This window comes from Molossus molossus, unplaced genomic scaffold (assembly GCF_014108415.1).
Source record: "Molossus molossus isolate mMolMol1 unplaced genomic scaffold, mMolMol1.p scaffold_m16_p_14, whole genome shotgun sequence".
Taxonomy (NCBI): Eukaryota; Metazoa; Chordata; class Mammalia; order Chiroptera; family Molossidae; genus Molossus; species Molossus molossus.
In genome coordinates, this window is record NW_023425349.1 from 6,125,230 (window position 1) to 6,149,231 (window position 24,002).

Sequence of the window (24,002 nt, forward strand, 5' to 3'; positions counted from 1 at the left end):
CCTGGTGAAACAGCCTTCGCGTCTTTGTAGATGGACAAACAGAGACAGATGGATCAAAAATGGAGATTTTTGCTTTTTTACAAAAGAGGTTGTATTTAACCTAGTGGCTGTTCTCTCCACTTAGCAACAGGTCCTAAGCACCTTTGCAGAATAAACAGGCGCATCATCTGACAATCCATCTGATGACAGCTCCATCCGGCCTCTAACAATCCCCAAATGCTGGACACGTAGGGTATTTCCAGGGTTTCATCAGGATAAGTCATGCTCATGTGTGCTCCGGGAGGGAGCACCCTTTTTCCGGTTCACAGCATCATCCTGGTGCCTGGCACAGACTGGAGCAGAGGGCTCAGCGATGTCTGTTGGATGAGTGGTCCAAACCAAGCCACGTGCCTCCCAGCTCTGCCTCTCAGCCCTCTCTGTCCCCACAAAGAGTCCTGGTCCTGCCCTGGCTGGTTTGGCTCAGCGGTTAGAGCATCGGCCCTCAGACCAAAGGGTCAGAGGTGTGATTCCCAGTCAAGGGCACGTACCTGTGTTGCAGGTTTGATCCCTGGCCCTGGTAGAGGTCGTATGGGAGGCAACCAATCAATGTCTCTCTCCCCCACCCCCTTTCCACTCTCTCTAAAAATCAAAATCAATAGAAAAATATCCTCTGATGAGGATTAACAAAAAAAGGAATCCTGGTCTTCAGCCTGAGCTGCACTCAGGTTCCTCAAGGCTGTGCCCACAGCCCACCTTGGGCTCTACTCCCCCCCTTTTTTCTCTGCCACCCTAACCTCACCCTCATTTCTCCTCAGCCCCAGTACCCCCAGAACGGCTCTCTCTCAGGTCCCCTGCACACCCCAGCCCCAGCGCTGGCCAGGGCCTCAGGGCAGCGGTGACCACAGCACCCGCTCTGCCGCGCAGCAGCCGCCTGCCGCCAGCTGCAGGACTCTGCAGTGCTCTGGCCCGCCTCTGCCTCCACCATCCCTCCGAGGGAGGGCCCTAACTGCCAGCCCTCACAGGTATGCCTGAGCTCCTGCTGTGTGGCACCCTCCTAGGACAGACCTGCAGGGAGTAGCAATGCTCAGTGCTGATCAGAGGGGGGCAGGCCTGGGCCCCCCACCAAGACACCCAAGTAAAGAGAAGCTGTGTCTGCAAAGCAAACGGACCCCACCCCCATCTTCTCACAAGGCGCTGCCCCACCAACACCGCCCCAGAGATCTGGCGATGGCACCAGGCATGCACAGCCCAGCCAGGGTGTGCTGAGCACTCACAGTAGGGTCGGGGCAGCGTGCCTGCGCAGACCCCGCCCTGACCTAGGGAGCCAGGTAAGGCCTCGGAGGAAGTAAAGCCTCAGTTGAGCCCTGAAGAATAACCAGGGGTTCCCAGTGGGGACAAGGATTCTGAGAAGAGGGCCAGACGCTGTCTGGTGGCCCAGGGAGTCTGAGGAGCAGAGAGGAGACCAGAGACCTGGGGGCGAGGGGGAAGAGAGCCAGAGGTTGAAGCTGGCAGGGCCCAGGAGCTCCTGGGAGTCCCTGCAACCCAGATTTCCCATCTCCAGCGTTTGTGTCGTAGCAGCCCTGCCAGCCCCAAATATCTACCCACCAGAGCTCTGCAAACTCGGCACCCCAGCTGAGCACAGCATCTTTCCCCAAGCCTGCGCCTTCCCCTGGGGCCCTTCCAGGCACGGAGAAGGGAGTCCCCAGGATCATGGAGAACTCCTCCTCAGCACCAAATCCTACCTGGACCTCCCTCTTCCTTTCCCATCCCACGGCCTCACCCGTACTGTTTCTGATCCAGCACCCAAACAGCAGCCCCAAGTTCCCTAAATCCCAAACCAGGTGCCCCCCCTTCTCTGACACACACACACTCTCAGAGGCACCAGTTAAACATCTTCCCTGGTCCTGATCCATCGTTCCCTGGTGCCTGCTGCGTGCCAGTCTCTGCTGGCACTGGGTACAGCAGCAAGAGGGTCCCTGTCCTCGTGGCTCTTCTGCTGGTGGAGACAGACATTAACCGCATACTCTGTGCAGACAATGAAAGGCAGTTGTGTCACCTCAAGGGGCTGCGTGGTGCTGGGAATCTGTTAGAGGTCATGCAGACCAGCCCACACCTGCTCACAACAGGGCCCTCCAGAATGCCCTTCACCTGTGCCCACTTTCAAGGTCCGGTTCCGATGCTGCCTCCTCGCAGAGCCCTGCCCAAGATCCCCGAGCCCATCACGCCCTGTCCTCCACAGCTGCTCCATTAGGTTAGCAGGCAGGACTCTCACCTTTTCCATCTGTGTTCCTCCAAATACCTTGTATGTAGCATGTGTTCATGTGTTGGATTCTCCGACTTGGGTGCGAGTGTTGGGCACACCACGCCCTCACCTTTGCCCTCCTTCCAACCCCAGCTCCTTCCTGCAGGGTTTTCCGCCTGGAAGAGGCCTCTGCTCTCACTGCTATGAGCCGGAGTGACCTGGGCCCGACCGCGGGAAGGAGCACAGCTGGAGCCCCTTGCTGCCTGGGCCCCTGGCCCCGAGGTGAGAAGACACCTCCCTCCCCGTCCGGAGATGACAGCAGATGCCATCCTTCACCACGCAGAGCATGGGCAGGAGGTGGGCTCCTCACCATGTCCCACCTGCTCCTCGCAGGCTTCCCACCCTGAAGCCCTCGCCAACATCCTTGGGGTCCCATTGCCCCTCAGACTATTCCAGAACCCCCTCCACCCCGCACCACCCCCTATCCCTCCGGGGCTCTGCACCAGGGTAGCCCATGACCTGGCCACACGTTTCTCTGAGTAAACCCAGTATGATTCACCAAACAGGTGCTGAGGGTCTGCCTCCCTCCCGTCCAATGGACAGGCAGCCTGCACCTGTTCAAGGCCTCGCTCCCACCAATCCTCCCTCCCTCCCTTGTCTGCATCGCAGCTCCCCCCCCCCCCGATTATTCCCAGCAAACAGAATGCAGCGCAAGCAAACTGCGCAAACTGGCCTGACCATCACAACCTTCAAAAGCCTCCCTGACCCCCAGCCTCCCACCTACTCTCCCTGTCCAGTCTCTGCTCCCTTTACAACAAAAGTCCTAAACAGGAAGCGAGGTGTCAAGGCAAAGAGCTTAGCTCTGCTCCACAGTCCTGCTTCTGGACTTGGACGGGGACCTCTGTGCTTCCAAGCCCTCTCCAGACTCCTCCCGGCTCGTCCCCTGGCCCGCTGCCCCTCCCCGCAGCTCCCTCCTGGCTCCTCCTCAGGCCTCAGCTCTCACATGCTCTAAGGCAGCGGTTCTCAACCTGTGGGTCGCGACTCCTTTGGGGGTCAAACGACCCTTTCACAGGGGTCACCTAAGACCATCGGAAATCACATATTTCCGATGGCAATTCATAACAGTAGCAAAATTACAGTTATGAAGTAGCAACAAAAATAATTTTATGGTTGGGGGTCACCACCACACGAGGAACTGTATTACAGGGTCCCGTCAGGAAGGTTGAGGACCACTGCGCTAAGGTGTCTTCCCGGCCTTTGTGATTCAAGCAAGCACCCTTCACCGCCCTCTCCAACTGCTATCACTTCCTTCGCAACACACAGCACTGCCTAACATTCTGGTATTTGGGGACTGGCTGCCGTCACCCACACTAGGAGGAGGAACATGTGGCCACCTGTGAGGAGCACCACTGTGCCCACCGGATCAGGGTCTCCCAGACAAAGGCAGCGGGCCCGCCCCGAGGCAGGGCTCCTGACGGCGACGCTCCCACGCTGTGAGACCTCTATGGCCAGGAGAAAACAGGCTTCTGTGCTCTGAGAAGACCCATCTGAAGACAAGCCCGGCACAGAAGTGAGTAAGGAAGTGCCCACGAAGTCTCAGGCACAGCCCAGACTCCCAACTCCACCTCGACAGACACACAAAGGGTGGAGAAGGAATAGAAGGCACCCCCTTAAAAACTGCAGGAGTGCCCTGGCTGGTTTGGCTCAGCGGCTAGAGCACTGGCCCGCAGACCAGAGTCTCGGGTTCGGTTCCGGTCAAGGGCGCGGTTGCAGTTCAGTGCCCAGCCCTGGTCGGGGTCGTGTGAGAGGCAAGGTCTCTCTCTCTCCCTCCCACTCTATCTGCAGATCAATGGAAAAATATCTTCGGGTGAGGACTTAAAAAAAAAAAAAACTACAGGAACAAGTTTCATGGCCAAGCCCAGTACAAAGGTGCCCCCTGGCCAGTCTGGAGCTGACCCAGGAGTCCAGAGGGGCTGCTTTACCAAGGAGAGCAACAGTGAGCACTGGGCATTTGTCAGGTGCCAGGCCCTGGGCTGAGGCCTTCACATCCTGAACTAGGTCCTGGCAATCACCCTGTGATTGTCCCCATTTTATAGATAAAAAAGCTGAGACTTAGAAAGATCCAGTAATTTTCCTAAGACCTTATAGCTGGGGGTGCAGACAGCCAGGATTTGAACCCAGGTCTCTGCTCCCACGCCTGCTCGGGCAACCACTACACATCCAGCAGGTGCCTTCCCACTGCCCGGGAAAGGCTTACCCCAGACCCAAGTGAAAAAGCTCAGCCCCAGACTCCATGGCCCAAGGAAAGGGGACTTGATCGGGAGACACACAGTCCTGTGAAGATGGAACAGGTATGTGGCATGAAGAAACACACGTGGCCCTGGTCAGTGTGGCCCAGTTGGTTAGGCATCATCCCATGTACTGAAAGGTCATTGGTTCGATTCCCGGTCAGGATCCATGTCCAGGTTGCAGGCTGATGTTTGCGATGATGTTTTTCTCTCTCTCTCCCTCTACTTTCTTTACTCTCTAAAATCAATACAAACATATTACACACAAAAAAAGACACAGGTGACAGGTGCAAAACAGAGGCTTTAATCTGAACAGCAATGAAGGCGCAAAGGGGCTGAGGGGCCCGTAGGGGCAGAGGAAGGAGGAGCCAGGAAGTCGGTGGTCTGGACCCTGGGAGGGAGGGAGGCACTGATGGAGCCTCTCCTTGGAAAATTATTTCTGTGACTCTACTGACTTCTGTCCCAGCCTCTGCCCAGGCCGTCAGCCCAGATCCAAGGGTCAAACCCCTGAATTGTGCTTCTCAGGTGCTCCCCCCCCTTCCCAAAGGGTATGTGGACCCAGAAACAAGGAGGGACAAGTAGAGTAGGACAGGCCTGGGCTTGGGCAGGGAAGAGTCTGCAAGAATCGGGCCCAAGAGCAGCCCTAGAAGAAAACTCTGGAACTTACATGCTGCTGCTAAGATCCCCTTCCCCTTTGGGTGGGCCTGCCCATCCTCAGAGCCAAATCCCAGGTTTGGGGGACCATAACTACCTCGTCCTGGACGCCAACAGGTGACTTCAGGGAGGTGGGAGGACAAGGGAGTGGGCTTTCTGAGCCCTTCTGCAGCCCACCCACCCACTGCCCATAGGGGCAGGACGCAGGGCCCAGGGCCTTGGCAAAGCAAGCAGCAGTGAGGAGGAAACAGAAGTGGCCGTAAGAATGTACGGAGAGGAATCCAGGTTGTCCCCAACCATGACTGGCCCAAGCCCCTCCCCAGTCCCTGCCACCTCCTCCCTGCCAGAGAAAGCTTTGGAAAGGCAGGCCTCACCTAATGAGCCCTGTGCAAGCCCTGTGGGCCCCTCCCAGGAGCCCAGCACTACCCAAAGGGCAGCTTCCAGAGGCTGCTCTCAGGAGGACAGGTATGGCTATGGCAGAAAATCCAGCAGAGCGAAGGGCCAGAGAACAGAAAGCCAGGATGAGGCACTGAACACAGGTACTCTTAAAGGCCCAGCGACAGCCTTGAGGAGAAGCTGCGAGGGTCACTGGTCAGAACAGCCAACGCTTCTCCCTGCCCCCCCTGCCCCCCCCACTCAAAGCTGACCAGCCTCCAGCCCCCAGAATACCCAGACACCCACCCAAATGTGGCTTGGGAAATGACCCACCTGTGGAGAGCAACTGCTCCAACCCCAGAAAGCAACAAAATCAGCCAAGTACCTCCCTTCCCTACAGTGGCACAGAACAGCCTGGGTCTCAGAACAGGGCTGGAAGAGGGAGGAGAGGTGGGGTGGGGCCCAGGGACCCTGTCCCACCCTTCTCACTTGCCCACCCACCTTGGTGGAAAAGTCAGGAAACTGGCCACACTTTGGTCACTGCTCCCAACTTGGGCCCTTCAGCCTTATGCCCTGAGCCTTCCTTGACCCCGAGCTCACCACCCACCCCAGTAAACAGCCTCTCATCAAACAAAAAGAACAGAGGGAGGGGGCAGGAGGGGGCCATAGCTGGGGGCAGGAAGGGCAGACCCAGGAGCTGCAGCTGGGCGGCTCTGGCTGCTCAGCTCCTCCTAGCACAGCGACACAGGATGGATGGGCAGCAGGCTCCCGAACTTGAAGTGCTGGATCACGGGGAACTTCTCCAGGCACTGAGGAAGGGAGGGCAAGAGCAGAGAGGTAAGGGCTGCGCGGCACCCCTGCCAAGGCCTGCTCGGGCCTCCAAGGGCAACCCCACCCCTGGACAACTCCAGAGGCTCAGACTACTCAGTTCAAAAGGTGTCCGTCCAGGGCCCAGGGAGTGGTCCCATCTCAGAGCAGCCCCCTGGCGTTAGGAAAGGGCCAGGCTTCCTACCTGTTCCGGACAACCCCCTTCCATCCAAAGGCCCCCACTCCACGACAATCAGACTCACCAAACAATGAGAATGCAAGTGAGTGGGAGAGGGAGGGAAGAAGAGAGAGAGAGAGGAGGCAGCCCACACCCCCCAAAGCAGAAGCCAAAATGAGACAACCAAGGTACATCACTTGGTCCAGAGGGGGAGTTGGGACCAGAGGCAAAAAGAACCCTCCAGATCTTTGGGGGACACCCTAGCTCAGGTCCCAGCTTGGGACAAGAGGTATGGGGATGCTGGAACACAAGCCTGAGAAGGGTCCAAGGCCCATTCCTCCAATTTTCAGTTCTTCTTGGCACTTCAAGAGAAACAGCAAGAACCAGCTGCAGACCTCCACCCCAGGCAATTCCCAGCAGCCCTGGGTGTGGGGCAGAGAGCAAGAGCCCTGGGCAGGGAGATGGCCCTACTCCCCAAACCCAGCCCACCAGGGCCTCAGCCCCAGAGCTCTGGCAGAAGAAAGGAGTTGGAAAGATAATAAAACTACCATAGAAGCTGGCCTGGCCCACAGGCAGCCAGACCCCAGGCCTGCACCCCTCTGCCCCGTCTGGGGCACTGCTTCAGAAGCACAGGGCCAGCCCTAGCCGGTCTGGCTCAGCGGTTAGAGCGTCGGCCTGCGGTCCAGAGAGACCCGGGTTCGGTTCCCGCTAAGGGCACGTACCTCGGTTGCAGTTTGTCCCCGGCCCTGGTTGGGTCGTGCGGGTGGCAGCCACTCGATGTTTCACGTCGATGTTTCTCTCTCTCTGTCTCTTCCTCTCTCTCCCTCCCACTCTATCTGAACAAAAAAATGGAAAAATGTCCTTGGGTGAGGATAAAAAGAGACGCACAGGGCCAGGAAGGGGGTATGGGGCAGCTCCCAGCCTCCCGCACACAGGCCCTGGCTATGAACTAGCTCTCACAGACAGCAGCTCCAGGCATCTGAGGGTCTGTCTGCTCTCACAGAAACCACCAGAATGTGTCGGACACCTCCTGGCTGGGGTGGAACAAAACATAGAGCCTCAGAGGGGTGAGAGCCCCATTCTGTGACTGTGGTCTCAACCTCCAACTAACTCAGAGGGACAAAGGCATACCATGCCTGGCCCAGGTTCCCTCACCTCAACAACCAGCTGCAGAAACACGAGGTCTCAGCCAGCTGTGTGTGTCCGGGTGGCGGGTGGTCCACAGGACTGAAAGGGGGCCAGGACTTGAGCAGGAAAAGGCAATCTTTTGTGCAGTGGAAGAAGGACGGGGAAATAAGCTCAGTGTGGGAGCAGGACTCCAGGCCACATTCAGGCTCCAGGGCCTGGGGCAGAGAAAGTGGGGAGCAGCAGCTGGGGGTGGTCCCTGGGGTGAGGAGCAGCAGCAGATCTAGGCCAGAGGCAAAGGCAGCTGCCATTGTGCTTATGTCATGGAGGAAGTGGTGGGAGTTTGTAAAAAGGGGGGAGGGGGCAGAGCCCTGGAATTCCAGAAAAGGTCAAAGGTCAACCTGTTTCTAGCTGCAAAGGCCAGAGGCTTAGGGAGGGGGTGGGGCAGATTCTCTCCACTCTGCCTTCAGGGACCCTGAACAAGCTTCTCCAGGCCCCAGGAAAGGCAAGAGGCTGGGCTAAGGCAAGAGGCTGCTAGAGGCCAAGGCAGGCTGATGCTCCAGGGTGACAGCAAGAGGGAGCTTCTGGGTGGGCCTTCCCCCAGCTAACTGTGCCCAGGCCCCACCTCCGTACCAGGCAGAGTGATACCTCTGCCTGGCCCTGGGCAGACCTTCTAGCTGGAAACACAGGCCTGTAGGCCCTTCTGGGCCTGGTGACTCAAGAGGGAGAAGCGACTCTCTGGGCCCTGACTAGGCCCTTCTGAAGAAAGAGTCAGCACAGCAAAGCCAGGCCCCACTACCCACAGGGCCCTGAAAGCATTTGGTTCTTCCGTTCAGAAAGACAGGGACAGGCAGCTTGGAGATGCAGACAGCTGGTTATAAATCCTGAGGCCACCTAATGTAGTGCCTTTGTGACAGCTCAGGGGACAAAACCCCTTCAGCAGCCAACTCTGGCTGACAGCACTGGCCTTGCTAACCTTCTGGACTTCAAGACCAGTGGGCTCCCCCCAGACTGAGACCTGGTCTGGGAAAGCAAGTCTTCCCCTGAACCTCTGGGCAGGGAGCATGCGATCCCACGGACTCTCAGGGACCAAAGGCTAAGGGCCACCTGCGCAGTGCCGCCCACCACAGAGATTGGTGTTCCTATAGTCGCTGAGCTCCTACAAAGAAGCCTGGCCACCACACTGCCCTGTCGAGGCTGCCAGCTAGCACCGCGCCTGCGCGCACCCAGAGCTGGAATTTCCCATTTCAGGAAGGGCGTTCTGTCCTCTGCTCGCGCTCTCTATCTGGTCCTGAGCTGCAGGTTTTTTTGGTCCGTCTTCCTTGTGTTCACCATCCATAGAAATACTGACAACTGTCACACAGAACCGTTTGTCCTTACTATACTATCACCATTTTGAATCTTAATGTGCTCCTCCCTCATCCCCTGTAAACCCAGAGTTCATCTGCCTGCAGAAGGAGCAGGTGCAGAGGGGTGGCAGGGCCTCCCGTTCTGCCTTTAACATAAGGGCCCAGGTCAAGAAAAATTTAGTAACTCAAGTAACAGCCTGCAGGAAGGACAGCATTTTAAGACCCCAAACAGGAAAGGCACTGAAGAGTCCTGACTGTGATACACTGGGACAGGGGTGGAGGTGGGAGGGGGGACCCTTCACCCCTCCCATACTGCTAACAGCCTCTAGCAGTGTGGAAGGCTTGACAGGGTGACAGAGTTCCCTTGGTGGGGGCAGGGAGCATCACAAACAGCGGGACACCCAGAGGGCAGAGACCCAGGTGCTCTCCAGGCAGGAGAGAGCCCGAGCAGAGGGCTGGTGGCTGCCCGGAAGGAGCCTGTGCAGCCCCAGCAAACACTCCGCTCAGATTAGAGAGGTATGTGGGTTGGAACCTAAACACAGGATGTGAAGTCCAGAGGAAAAGGACTGGGGGGGAGGGGCGGAAGGGAAAGAGAGGGCCAGGCCCGGTCAGTTCCAGCACCATTAACCCCTTCAGGGCTATGCGGAGAGAACCAAGCCAAGTGGAAGCATTTGTACTACCAAACCACACCAACCCAGTAACCCCCTTTCTGCCCTGCTCTCTGCCTCTGTTGATGGGATCTGAGCAAGCCATGGATATAATGCAGTAGACCCAGCGAACTTCCCTCCCTCCACGGGAGTTGGATGGCAAAGAATCAAAAAATGGGCACCACAGACGATATCTGAGACTCCAGTCTGAAGCAAAAGGAGGGGACCTTGGGGACCCATTGTTCCAGGTGAGGGACTTCACATCCAGGCCCTTCCTTGGCCAAGGTCAAGCAGTTCCAGATTGGTCTGCCCAAGATATGGAAGGAGCTAGTGGAAAGAAAGTGTCTTCTCCCTACTTGCAAGAGGAAAAGCCACCTCCTTGGTTGAGAGAAGGATGCCAAGGAGGACAAGGAGAGAGAGCAGAGGACACCCTTAGGAGCCCAGCACCCACCCACCCCCAGCAGGGGGAGCTCCAGAAACTCTGACTGGGGACAGCGGTGGGGGAGGGCCATCTGAAGGGGTCATTAAAAACACCAGCTCCCACCCACCCAGTGATCAGACACCAAAGTTTGAAAAGCACCACTTTGGAAGATGCCTCCAAAGGATAAAACCCTTTCTCAAGCATGTCTTCATTTTTGTGTCCCCACAGGCAACAGTTACGAGGGGCCTCTGGCCATTTGACAAGTGGGAATGGAGATTCCCCTTCCCTCCCACCCCCAGGGGCCTTGCCTCACTAACAGTGCAGATCTGGGCCTCAGTTCAGTGCTTTTTTGACAGCCCATACCACAGATTGAGGTTCTAAGGCCTCAAGTGTCAGAAGGGCTGGCCCAAGATTCAGAGCAAAACAATGGAGTGGGGGTAGGGGAACAGCAGCCCCAGAACCAAGGGCACTGGCCAGCCCCCACTCACCTCAGCCTTATACATGCGGATGAGACCCTGGTTCACTTTAGACCAGGTGGGGACAGCACTGATGTTCCACAGCTGGTTGGAGTGCTCTGCAAAGGGGCCCGTCTTCATCTGGAAAAGACAGTCCATAGCAGGAAAAGTGGGCCACCTGGGAGCCTATGCCCTGCTCCCCCGTGGCAAGGGCAAACATGCATACACACATACACATGCATGCACAGATGCATGCACAAACACACACACATACAAGCACACATGTGCACACACACGCACACATGGGGACCAGGTCGCAGCATCTGCCTGTAGGGCACATACACATACAGGCACACATTAAGTGCCAGAGACAAGGTCCCTCTTGGCCTGCAAGATCCACTGGGAAAGCATAACCCCCAGTCAACCTCTTTCTTCCACAGCCAAAAAAAGGGGGGTCTGATTCCCACCACCCACCAAATGTGGTAGTCTCGGCAAAACAAAAACCCATCCAAACTCCCAGTGCAGCTCCCACCAACTCCCCAGAGCCACAGGGTGCCACTAACAGCATGGGGACCCATTCCCACTCAGATAAACAGTAGTAGCCTGAACCCCAACTCTCCCCAGCCCAGCCCCACACAGCGTGGGCTCTCTCGTGGGGTACTTGGTCTGCGCCTGCCACTGGCAGAGCTGGCAGAGCTGAGGGAGGGGTCAGTTGGGAGGACAGCCAAGCTGGGTAAGACCAAACCCAGGCATCGACTGCAACCAGGGACTGGGGGCACTCACAGCAGATTCAGGAGGAAGATCTGTTTAGAAAGCCAGCCTGACGTGGCCAGGATGTGGAAGGAATGGCAAACACACCAGCAAGGGACAAGCAGGAGCAAGGACAGCTCCATTCCTGGTCCCTCCTCTGGCCAAAAATCTGGCCTCCGGGAGGAAAGAAATTCTGCAGCAAGCTCAGTGGAGTTCTCATGACATCAGAAACCACAGCACTGAGAAGGGGAAGTTTGTGTGCCTGAGCGTGCCCCTCAGACAGCACGAGGCTTGTACTCAACAAGCAGTTCACAGTCCCCTCAACACTACCCACTCCCTGGCTGATAAGCAGCATTGATGCTGGGAGAACAAGGTTCAGCACTCTGAGCCCCAGGCTTCAGAAGAAAGAGCCTGAAAAGCAAAGAGGCTAAACTGGTAAGGAAGCATAGACTTGGACCCTGAGTGTGGAAGGTTCCAGAAGAGGCTGTGAGTTGAGGCGGGGCTAAGGGAGAGCTATTCTGGGGAGAGAGGAGGGGTCGAAAGCTCTCTCTGATTACTGAGCATCACAAGAATAGAGGCCCAGGAGCACACCACCACCCCCCCACCTCAACCCACCCCCACCCCGTCCTCTGGCTGTGGTCTCTGCCAGGTGACCCATTCCCGCAGGCCTTTCCACTTCTTCAGTAAGGGTGTCTTACAAAATGCCATTTTGCCTGTTATCTCCCTCTCCTGGCCAAGTCCCCCAAAAGCCTGTCTCAACCCCCAGACTCAGTACAACAGGCTCCCTCCAGCAGTGAGCCCACAGCCCAAGGCACTAGACTAAGACAAAACCCAGCCTAGGTGCCCACAGGGCTTCTGAGCCAATCCCTTCACCCAGAATCTTGCCCTTCCTCTCTCTAAGTCTCCTCCAGGAGGGAAGCCAGGCACCCCAGCCTGCAGGAGCCTCGCTACACGGAGCTTTGTTTCAACTGTCCCACTCAAACAGGCTCCACCTCCACCCTCCACCCTCCCGCTCGCCCCGCCCCCTCCCCAGGCTCTCTGCCCTTGGGGATAGGGCCAGGCTCCAGCCCTCTCACACACTTCCAGGCCCTGAGCTCAGGGATCGCAGGAGCAGTGGAACCAGTTTCATTCTGGTCAGGGTGCCACGAGCACACCACCCAGAAGGACCCTGCTGATGCCCTGCTGGCTTCGTCCCACAGCAGCAGCTCCAGGGGCCTGCTCGGCAAGGGCACTCAGGCCAAAGCAGACAGATGGACACTGGGAAACCAGAGCTCTGATTCCTGGGCCAGCTTTACCCACTAAGGGCATGGGAGAGGGGCCCCAAAAGGTTTCTCTGGCCTGCTGGCAGAGCCAGGGGGAGGCCCAAGCTCCAGAACCCCAATGGCCCTGCCCCCACTCATGAAAAAGCCAGAGATGCTACTTCTCTAGAGGAGCTGCCCCACTCCCACCCCCAGGCCTTCAGTGTCCCAGGGTCTCCCCTAAGTCCTTCAAAAGGAGACTTTGCAACTCTGGGAAAGGAAAACAGAATAGAGGGATAAAGAAATGGGGGTGAGAAGACAAAAACAAAATTAGCTCATTCTAGCCACAAAGGGAGAACAGAAAGAGCGAGAACAAGCAAGCAAGCTGCAGTCCTGCAGTGACCCCAGGGGAATCGTGTGAGTCAGAGCAGCCATATTGAGCAGGAAATTACTCACAGACGCTACGTTCCTGCCTCTCCACTCCCCAGAGAATCGGCCTTTTGTAAATGGTTCCTCTGTCAGTAACTGAGGGGGGATGGGGCGGGGGTGGGGGGAGGCTCTGCACAGCGCCTTCCTGTCAGCTCCTTCCCTTCCAGCTGAAATCTGATCCCTCCCTTCCCAAAACTCCAAATTTAGAAGCCAGATTGAAACTGAAATTCTTTTCCTGCCTGCCCTGGCTCTTAAAGGCGCCAGGGCTGCATTTTCCAAAGCAACAGAAGCTCTGCAAGGTGGGGTCCCCCTTCTGGGATGCCCAAGGGCTACCAAGGCAGGTCCAAAACCAGCCCCACAAGAGACCAACCGGAAGGAGAGACCTGGTTCCATTTCCAACTTTGTTGTATTTAACCTTCTAGCTGCACCAGCCCTAGTGATCCCCAGGTCTACAGAGGGAACACCACCCCTTCCAGACCAAAGCACACAAGAACTGCACACCCACCTCCTGGTTCGTGCATGCCAGTGTCAGGCCAGTTTACTCGCTCCCTTTGTCAGAGTGTGCCAGGCCAGTTTACTCGCTCATCCATTAGGGGCTGCAAAACGCTGGTCTGAGGTGGAAGGGGGTAAGGGTTGAGGGTAGCCTAGATGCTGCAATCGGCAGCCAAGCCAGGTGGACAAAAGGGGCCCTCACTATAGTCACCTCAGCTCTGGGGCACACCCCTGCTAGAGTCCAGTGTTCACTACCATACCCAAGCACCTAGACCCAAAGTGAAAACCAGGCCTAGCAGAGGGTATGGAACAACGGAGAAGTCTAAGGCCTGCCCGCCTCCAGGGTTCAGTCCTCTCCCTGCAGTTAAATGTTACTAAAACCTTCTCCAAGTTTAATGTGCTCTTAGCACCACCTAGTGGCCACTGTAATATTTTTCTCTAGCAGAGGAACTGGGTCACAAACTTTGGGAAAGCTTTTGGGTTTTTATACCAGTATAACCAACCAAACAAACAAAAATACAAAGTTTAACTTGGAGTCAATTCCCATATTCTGAGGCCCGGTCTCACCTTCCTCCTTATTAGTTACTAACAGGGATCCAGGGGATTGGTCCACCACCAGGGGGAGCCAAAACACTTCGGCCTTTTACTCCCAAGTGAGCCAAGCCACAGGTCAGCATAAAATGTGCACCCCCTTTCCCCTCCCTACTCCTCCTGGGGTCCCCAGGGCTCTGCAGGGAGCAGCCATGACTGGCTCTTGCAGCAGTGAACCTGGAGTCCTTCCGACCTTGGGCCAGCTACACTGCTGAAGGCAGCAGATCTCTGAGAATAAAGCGGTGGCCGCCCAGCCGTCAGTCCCCAGTCCATTTGCTGACTTGGAAAAACATGTCATTCCCCTCTGGCCTCTGGCGTTTGGCAGAAGTCTGAGCCGAATGCTGACCAGGAGGAGCCTGGAGCTCTGGTTGCTTAACAAGGGTTTTCCCCCTCTTCAGGGGGCTCGAAATGGACAGCCAAGTCAGCAGCCCCCACAGGCAGGGGTCCACGGGTGTGCCAGGGACAACACTGGGGCCAGTAGACATGCATGCAGGTATCGGCAAAGAGAACAGGGACAAGACCTTCTTCAAACAGAAGAGCCAGGGCATCCCTTGGAAGTATGGGGGAGGCAGTACTAGGCAGAAAGAATGAAAGGCCCCCTCCTGGAAGAGAGGCCCTAAGAGCAATGGGCTCCTGACTTTCATGGGCAGTCACCTGAAAAGTGTGTTAAAATGCCAGTTTCTGGCTCTTGTCCCCCAAGACTCTGGTTCAGAAAGCTGGGGTGGGGCCCAGGAATGTGCATTTTAAGAAGCTCCCAAGATGATCTTGACAAAGTGGTCCAAGGCTGCACTGTGGGAGACCCAGTTAAACGACCCCTGCTGGGTGGGCTGGGGTCCAGGCCTGCTTGTTTTCACCTGGCCCAAGTCCTCAGGCTCTGACAGAGATGTGTCCCTTCAGAGCAATCTGTCCTGCTGTCCACTTCAGTCTCTCCAATGCCTGCAATGGCTTCATCCTGCACATCCACACACGGAGCTCTAGACCTGTGGGCCCTGCCTACACGATGCTGACTCCCACCCCCAAACCTGCTGCATCAACCGCGAGGCCCAGCTAGTGAGCAAGTCTCAACCCCTCGTCTCAAGTAGAAACCCCAGACCACTGATTAGGGGAGGAGAGCCTGGGCCGTCAGAAGCTGAAGTAACCTTTCCGAGAGGCCTAGTGGGGCTTCCTTTTCAATAACCGGCCTTCGGGGGCCAGCCCTGCCATCTCTGGGCAGCAGCTCTGGCTCTTCTGTAAAAAGCCACCGGCCTCTGTTTATTTCAGCCTGGAGGCTGCCGTGGACTTCTCCCTCACCCTCTTCCCCTCACCTCGGTGATAAACAGGATACACTCCAGGAACATGTAGTCCTTGTGGTTCTCATTCACGGCCTTCTCATCGACAAAATGCCTGGGCTCCAGATACGGGTGATCTGGGAACAGCAAAGAGCCCCAGGGTTCAGAACCAGGTGCTCACCCCCCAGGGCACCTTGGTCCACACCCACCCCAGGGCCACAGTCCTGCCTATGTGCCCTGAACACTGGACCTCACAGGACCAATAAATGGCCTTGTGCGTGGGGATATTCCAGTGTAATAAATTCTGGTTCAGCTTCTTTCTAGCCATGTGATTCAGTTCCCTCATCTGTGCAATGGAGATAAGAACAGCACCTTCCTTGTAGGGCTGTTGAGTACCACCTGACAATCAAGAGCACAGAAAAGCACTCGGCATGGTGCCTGCACAGGTGTCAGTCAATGGTTCCCAGACTCACTGAGAGATAATCTACCTGAAGCACTTGGAGCACGTCCTCAACAAATGGTCATTTATTAATATTCTGTAAGCAGTTAAATCTATGTTGAAATTGAAGTTATCAATGCACTCTTGCCCACTTCTGCTTACCCACAGGAAAGTGGGGGATCCACCAGAGTAGGCCCATAACAAGCGGCTCACTGTCCAGCACCTGGTAGCAGCTCCCTCATGGGCCCCCTGCACATGGCTTAGTGACAGTGGGTGATGTTGGCCACTGAGTCAGAGCCCAATTTTCAACATAAACCCTGCAGCTGCTGCTAGGACCTGGGGCACATATCACACCAGTCCATATGCGACAGGCGACAACCCTTGCTCCAGTCTATGTCACTTTCCATTATCTTGGTGCAACTCTGCCTCCGCCTCCCCCAGCCTGCCATGCTGGTGTGCAGCAGCAGGTCAACAGCAAGCAGCCTCCATCAATAGTCGATCTAATGCCTGCTTTACAAGCTGTCACTGTATGGGCAGGAGGAGAAGGAAGTGGGGACAGAGGAGGGCCCGGGGAGGAACACAGAATGCATTCTGGGGGGTGGAAGAGTATATGCCCCCTTCAGTACCTATCAGCTGGGAACTGCCCCAGATGAAGGGCAGAAACTGGAAGTCATCCAGGCCCCACACACCCTGGCTGCCTGCTGGCTCCATCCTGTATGTTTTCTGGAGTTTCCGCATCACCTCAAGGTACCTGCACAGGAGGGTGGGGAAGACAGAGGAGGTAGTAAAAGTCAAAGGACAGTCTCAACTCTTCTGTCATTGGGAGCTCAAGGAGGCCAGGAATAACCACCTAAGAGTGAAACTGGTCTCTGTTTCAGTGAAGACCTACATGTACAAGTTACAGTCAGCTGGTACTCAAAGTAATGTAGTTTTAACTTTTTCTCCCACACTCAGCCTTCTTTTGGCCCAGGAAAGGAGCAAAATGCCTCCTGGGAAAGGGAGTTAGTACGATCAACTCCTGACAATGTGAAGACCCTGGCAGGAGCCGATGTCGTCAGGGGCTGTGTCCGAGTCACTGTGGAGCTCCTGCATCACAGCACTGCTGGCGCAGGGCCCAGAATGGGCGCCGTCAAGGCTCTAGTGACCGAAACACACCTGTGCTCCTGGCCAGTGGTCTGGGTGGTGAGGGGCACAGGTCAGAGCCTGGCTGCCTGGGTTCACTCGGCTGGGTGACCTCAGTGAACACGTCTCGTTTCTCTTGCCTCAGTGTCCTCATCCATGAAACGGAAATGACAGTTGCTACTTCCTAGGTTTACTGTGAGAATTACAGTCACGTGCTCCTGAACGACTGGGATACGTTCTGAGAAATGCGCCATTAAGTGATTTCGTCATTGAGCAAACATCACAGGCCTAGAAATGAGTTGTGTGTGAATCGCTCAGCCCGTGCCTCCACAGGGTGAACCCCATGGAAGCATTAGCAATCATTATATAACAGTGCCTTCCCTTGTTTTTACTTGAATCTGAACCTATCAGAAGAAGGAATTTTGGCTAGCCCATCCAAAGCCAGAGCCTGATTCGGACAGGACAAGAGAACTGACAGGCACTCAAGAGAACCCTTCAGTACCCTGCCCCAGGTTGACAGTAACAAGGAAAGAGACCCCCTCATTGCCCTCTTCTCACTCACCGATTGAATACCTTAAAGACAATAGCTATTTGGTCGTCCACCCGGAGAACCCCAATCTTGCAGAGACAGCAGAGAAAAGCAGCAAAGGCTGCTTCATGTCCTGAGGGAGTAAAAACAGCCGAGGTTGACAGTCTTCCAAAAAAAAGCAGTGAGATTGTTCTTGGTATCCCCAGTGTCCAAATCACTGATAAATGTCCCTCCAAGGAGGGAGGTCAACATAGAGATAATGGGGTCTCTTCCCTACCCAGAAAGACCTAGCCCCTCTTAAGAATCACCAGTACTGTATAATTCTACTCCTAATAGGCCCAGGCTATTGACTTCCTAAATAGGCATTTATATTTTATTTTGTAAGTTTAACTCACTAATTCTACTCTATTGATTGAGCACCTACTATGGGGACGGTCACTGTCCATGTCAGACACCAGGGAGAAGTCCTTGCCCTTAGTTTATGACAGACATTAAATACACAATCATTTCTATGATTCTAACTCTAAAGGAGAAAAACAGGGTGAAAACTGTCACGGAGGGACCCTAACATAAGGGCTCAGAAGGTTTCCCTAAGGAAATATTTAACCTGAAATCTCAAAGATGAGTAAGAATTGGCAAGGCATGGGGTGAGGAAAGCAAAAAGAGCATTCTAGCCAAAAGAAACAGCATGTGCAAAGGCCATGAGACAAGAAAAAAATCGGATATGTTTAAAGAGCCCTAGGAAGGCCGGTATGACAAAAGCAGAGAGTAAGGGAGAAAGTGTAACAAGATGAAGCTGAGATCAGAGAGGCCTTGAGAGACATGATAAAAAGCTCAGACTTTATCCCCAGAGCAATGGGGAGCCACTGAAGGCTTCTAAGCAAGTCACATTCTAAGCATGGTCACATTATAGGGTGAAAAGGCAACCTCTTCCTTTCCTAGTCATGTGAAATAGGAATGGTCAGCAGTACGAGAAACACTGGCCTTTGGACTGAATCCATGGTTCAGTGTCACAGAAAACATATTTGGAGGGAGATGAAGAAAGAGTATTTCAATGACTTCCTGTCCTATTTCTGCACAATGAAGGTCCCTCCAAGGACCTGGAAGCTTGGAACTGTTACTTTCACCTGCACACTTTCTGATCATGACTAGCCAGAATCCAAGCCATCATCATTCAGGGGTGACCATCACTCTTACACACCTGAGAGCAACTGAGAGTGGAATAAAAACCCACCCCCTGCTGGCCTGGCCACTCTGCCTCCGGGGTCTTAACCTATTAGTCTTAGTCAAAGTATCAAAACACTTGATAAACCTGTTCCCTAGCAACAGGGGAAGCGACAGAAAGCTTTCCCAGGACCCAGGTCCAAGGGGGCCCTTCTGCAGGCCTGCCTCTGTGGTCTGGGTTTCTCTTGAGGATCCTGAAACCTAGGCAAGGGGAGGGCCCAAGAGAGTGGCAGCACTTGCATTTGCCTGCTTCGAGGTGGAAGGGAAAGGAGAGGGAGGCCTACCACAGCAAGGATCCTCTTCGGCCACCCCCTGACCAAGAGAATACTCCCCTGTTAAGGTGCCCACATGCTCCATTCCTTGAGAGCTCAAGAACACACGGAATGTGGCTAAGAGCAAAAGGCAAGGGGAGAGGGTGGTCACAATGCTGCCAGAGGCTACTGAGCTCTTTTGTTTCTCAAGGCTTCTGTAAGCAATTGCCTTGAGATATAATAAATGCTCAGTAAATCATTTTGGTGATGACAATGAGAGACCATTTGGAGAGACCATTTTTACCAAGAACAGGAATCAGCTCTGTTTATATGGCAGCCGGCATATGGCATCAGCGTCCCCTGGTGAATGGAGCCAGAGCCACAGGAGCAGCACCAAGTTTCCTTGCACCCAACAGTGCTACACCCCACCTGGCCCTGACTGGCTTCTTGCTCTGGGGTCCCCCAGAGACAACCCAGAAGCAAAGAGGAAGCAGCCCAAGAAAAGGACTTGGTGAAGCCAAGTAACAGCCGGGAATGGCAGGTACCTGTGCCATAGTCGATGCGCGTGGAGTTCCCCACTGACTCCTTTAGGTAAACCGCCACCTCAGGCACAGCAGCTGCCAGATGGGTGGGGACCACTGTGGCCACCAAGTTTTCTGCTTCCTGATAACACAAGAGACACAAAGTGGTGGCAGCAGATTAAGCAGCATCGTGGTGGGCAAGCGCCTAGGGGCAGCATCTGGCTGGGACTCAGGCTGCTATACCAGGCGGCCTGGCTCCCTGCTCTGACTGGCCACAGAAGGAAGAGAAGGGAGGGCATTTATTCTTACACAACAAAAACTACCCTGGGGTGGCTTTTCATTTGCTGACCCTTCTTCCAGGCAATAAGGTTCTGGGGGCAAGACAGCAGGGATCTGAAAAGAAGCCACTCAATTCTCCCCTCTGGTAACTCACTGACATCCCCATAGATGTTATCTTTCTTCACACTCCCAGCAAGGGAGCTTGTGCCATATGTCCACCAAAAGACATATGCAAGGATGTTCATAGCAGCATTTTTACAGTAGCCAAAATGTGGAAACAATCCACAACTGAAATGTCCATCAACAGTAGAATGGATAAACTGTGCTATGTTCATACAATGGAATATTATGCAGCAATAAAAAAGATCCACTGCTGTGCACAACCACATGGATGAATCACACAGACAAAACGCTGAGTAAAAGAAGCCAGACATTTATATGAAGTTAAAAAAGAAAAAAAAAAGGCAAAATCTATCTATGGGATAGAAATCAAAAGATCTGAGGAGATATCAAGTAGGAGGGGGCAGGAAGGTCCTGCATGAGTGCTGGAATGTTCTATAGCTTAATATGGGTGGTGGGTGCAAGGGTAAAAATGCATTAAGCTGTACAGCTATAATTTGTCAGCTTTAAGTTATAACTCTATAAAAATCTTTTGAAAAAAACACTCAAGCCCATGTGCCATCTTAGAATCCAGAGGCAGCCAGGGCTACTCTTAGAAAAGGAAAGCATTTTGCTGGGTCCTTGGAGCTCCCCTCTGCTCCATGTGAAAACACTGGGCCAGAGAAACTAGAACCCAAGCTCCTCTAAGTTCGGCGTACGAACACCTGGCATGAGAATCTCCAGGAGACCTGGTGAAAATCTGGATTCTCAGACCCACTCTGTACCTACAGATTCTGCTTTTCTAAGGATGGGTTTGCGATCCTGTATTTGGTTTGTTTGTTTGCTTTGAACAGGTGTCGCCTTCATATGATTAAAAAATAAACACATTATTGCCCTGGCCAGATTGGCTCAGCGGTAGAGCGTTGGCCCATGGACCAGAGAGGTCCGGGTTCAGTTCCCGCTAAGGGCACGTACTTTGGTTATGGTTTGTCCCTGGCCCCAATTGGGGACCAGTTGATGTGTCTCTCTCACATCGATGTTTCTCTCTCTCTTCTCCCCCTCTCCCTCCTGCTCTGTCTGAAGTAAGTGCAAAAATGTCCCCGGGTGAGGATAAAAAATAATAATAATAAAAATAAATAAATCAATAAACACATTATAAAAGGGATCCATTGAGAAGTTCCACCCTTGTCCCTATCGACCTCCTCTCCCCTGCCCCCAAAAAGAAACCACAGCTGCCCGGCTGGTGTGGCTAAGTGGTTGAACATCCAACCCATGCACCAAGAGGTCGCTGGTTTGACTACTGGTCAGGGTACATGCCCAGGTTGTGGGCCCGATCCCCATTGGGGGGCATGCAGGAGGCAGCCAATCGATGTTCTCTCTCAACAATGTTTCTATCTCTCTCTCCCTCTCCCTCCTTCTCTCTCTAAAATCGATAAAGAAAAATAAATTAAAAAAAAAATAAAAGACACCACAGCTTTGCCTTTTGTGTATCCTTCCAGTGATGTTTCTCTATGCAAATTGAGCAATACAAATATATCTTTCTATTTCTCCCTCTTTCTAACCAAAAGGCAGCTTGCAATGTACATTACAGGCCTGGCTGCTCTTGAACCTGACAGTAAATCGCAGAGTCTCTTTCCTGAATTCCCTAGCTCCTTCTTCTTCCTCACAGCTGCATAGTGCTCCATGGGTGGACACACTAGTTTATTTAACTGATCCCAGGCAGACAGTCAGACATCTAGGATGTCTTTAATCGGTCACCAATACAAACAGTGACCTACTCAACAGTCCTGTGCAGAGGACTGCATCCACATGGTTGATTCCTAGAAGACAGCTAAATGCATTTGTACTTTGGTAAATGGAATTATCATTTTAACAAACTCCCAGTGATTCAATATGCCTGAAAGCTCCCCCTAGCCCAGCCCCCAAGCCTGTCTATGGCAGGCTCACCTCATCAAGTTTGGCATACCAGGTCCTATAGGCCTTGTTCCCAAATCGAGAGGGTTGGTCCATAGGAGGGGTCTCATCAATCCACCTGTCCAGCGTGTTGAGAAGAGCGACCAGTTTCTCAATGGCCTGTGGAGGCAAAATAGAGGCAGCCAAGACACAGTGACTAAGCTAGAGCCACAGAAGGAAGTCAAACCATTGCTGAACAATGACCCCAAGGCATGGTGCTAACCGGCATCCCCCTTGCTGTCCCCTTTTCTTCCCAACCCATCCTGAATATAAAAAGAGGCCAGGGGAGCATGGGAAGCTTTACAGAGAGGGACCAGCACTAGGCCGAAGGGACAAGTGGGGCTTCAGCAGCTGGGTTCTCCAGCTAGCCTAGAGAAGCTACTGAATGAGCATGAACTGCAGCCCTGACCTTCTTCAACAGAATCAGTGGGGTCTTCTGTTTAGTACACAACACCTCCTCACCACAGAAAACAGAAACATAAAAGAAAACAAAAATGACCAGTAATCCTGCTGCCCACAAATAAACACTACTGACATTTTAACTTAATCTTCAATTTCGTCTTTTTCTATTGCTTATCATGGTGACAGTTGTTTTTATTTAAATCCTCACCCAAGGATACTTTTTCCATTTATCTTCAGATAGAGTGGGAGAGAGAGACAGAGAGAAAGAGAAACATCGACGTGAGAAACACATCGATCGGTTGCCTCCCACACAACCTCGACCAGGGCCTTGACTGGAATCGAACCCTCAACTCTTTGGTCCACAAGCCGATGCTCTAACCGCTGAACCAAACCAGCCAGGGCATGGTGACAGTTTTGAAGGCAGCTGGACCTGGACTCAAATCCCAGCTAAAACACCATTTAGTTGCCGCAAGACTTTGAACCACAGACTTTAACTTTCTCTGCCTATTTCTTCATCTCAAAAATGGGCGTGATGATAAATACCTCTCAAGACTATCATGAGGACTAAATAACAACCCATGAAGGATGCCTAGCACAGAGTAGTGGGGTATGGTTATACAAAGACAGACTCTAAACACAGTCACAGGGCACACGTTACTTTGCAGCCTGCTATTTCCTCAAGAACCTTGTTCCACATCAACATGTAAACATAATTTTACAATAGCCTCTAATAAGTGACTCAGATTTCACTGTACCAGTGGACAATTTATTTACCAAATCCCTTCCTGTTAAATGTTTGGGTTATTTCCAATTGTTTACTACCACAAACAACACTGTGGTAACCAGCCTGGCGACTCATCCTCTGTGAAGATGCTGGGTCAGAGGCATGAATGTGGGCAATGCTCTGGAGGGCTGCAGGTGTTCCAGATCCCATCTCCCATCTCTCCCTTCCCATAGAAGGCAGGGACTAAGGAGTGGAGTCGGTGTCCGAGGCCAAGGCAACATGAGCACACGACACGAATGCTCAGGTGATCAGGTGAGGCTGTCTGAGGACAGTGAGGAAAGTGCTCCTTCCAGACGTGGCTCACAGAATGGGCCACTTGAGGGGCAACGAAAGGCTGAGGGAGCACACGATGCAGAGGATATTTGAAGTCAGGTGTCCCTGGGAGGAAGGACCCTGCCAAGAGGCAGATCATGCCTGTGTCTACTGGGCACAAATGGTATAAGGAGATGCCTCCAGGAGCTCCTGGCACTGGCAGGAACTAGCAGGGTGGTGCCCACAAAAAAAGTTGTGACAAGGAGGGCAAGGCATGGTCGGGTCTGCCACGCAGAGGTGCTTCCCAAGAGCCGTGTATGTATGGGGGCGGGGGCAGGCTTGAGCTAATGGTGTACATGTTAGCCACTGCCCCACTGCATAGGTCCAGGAAGCATGAGATCGCATTGCTGTCCACATAAGTAGTGCCTCCTGTCACTGTGCAACATGACAGTGGCCCTCACCTCCCCATTCCCTATACTTTAGGCCCAGGAGGAGAGAAAAAGATGCCTATAGAGGACAAAGTTCCCTTTATATTTGGCTGAAGCAGAGGGCAAGGTGACATAAATCTGCCTTGCTGACAGAAAGTGCTGCCAGAGCCTGGCTTTGTGAAGAACCGGGTCACCCGAAGCACTGATAACAGGGACAGAGCACACCTGACCCCATGTAGCAACCTGGACTTAGGAGGACAGTGCCGTAATCCTAGCCCCGAGAATCACCAGCAAGGCCCGTCCAGAGATGTCAGTCTTGGTGATACACTGAGGAGGATCAGAAAGGTGCTCCGGCCGCAGCAGCCAGGCCCCAGCTGCTAGCTCAGCTGTGCCAATGAATAATTAAAAGGCGCCTAGCTTCTCTTTCTGCA

The 24,002-nt window shown here is 53.8% G+C and overlaps 1 protein-coding gene across 12 annotated transcripts in view; it reads right to left on the reverse strand.

Moving 5' to 3' along the window:
• Window positions 1-4,792: 4,792 nt before the first annotated feature.
• PTPA (protein phosphatase 2 phosphatase activator) overlaps window positions 4,793-24,002 on the reverse strand; it is a 29,961-nt gene continuing 10,751 nt past the window's right edge. For 9 of the 12 annotated variants that reach the window (XM_036260665.1, XM_036260666.1, XM_036260675.1 and 6 more), the window contains 7 exons: window positions 21,700-21,825; window positions 19,399-19,516; window positions 17,412-17,511; window positions 16,354-16,478; window positions 15,325-15,425; window positions 10,554-10,661; window positions 4,793-6,347 (listed from right to left, as the gene is read on the reverse strand). In XM_036260665.1, coding sequence (XP_036116558.1) covers window positions 6,270-6,347; window positions 10,554-10,661; window positions 15,325-15,425; window positions 16,354-16,478; window positions 17,412-17,511; window positions 19,399-19,516; window positions 21,700-21,825 — 756 coding nt within the window. In that variant the 3' untranslated portion in view covers window positions 4,793-6,269. Of the gene's footprint in view, window positions 6,348-10,551; window positions 10,662-13,442; window positions 13,549-15,324; window positions 15,426-16,353; window positions 16,479-17,411; window positions 17,512-19,398; window positions 19,517-21,699; window positions 21,826-24,002 lie in introns of those variants that run through there. The other 3 variants (XM_036260671.1, XM_036260677.1, XM_036260670.1) reach the window with 3 other exon arrangements.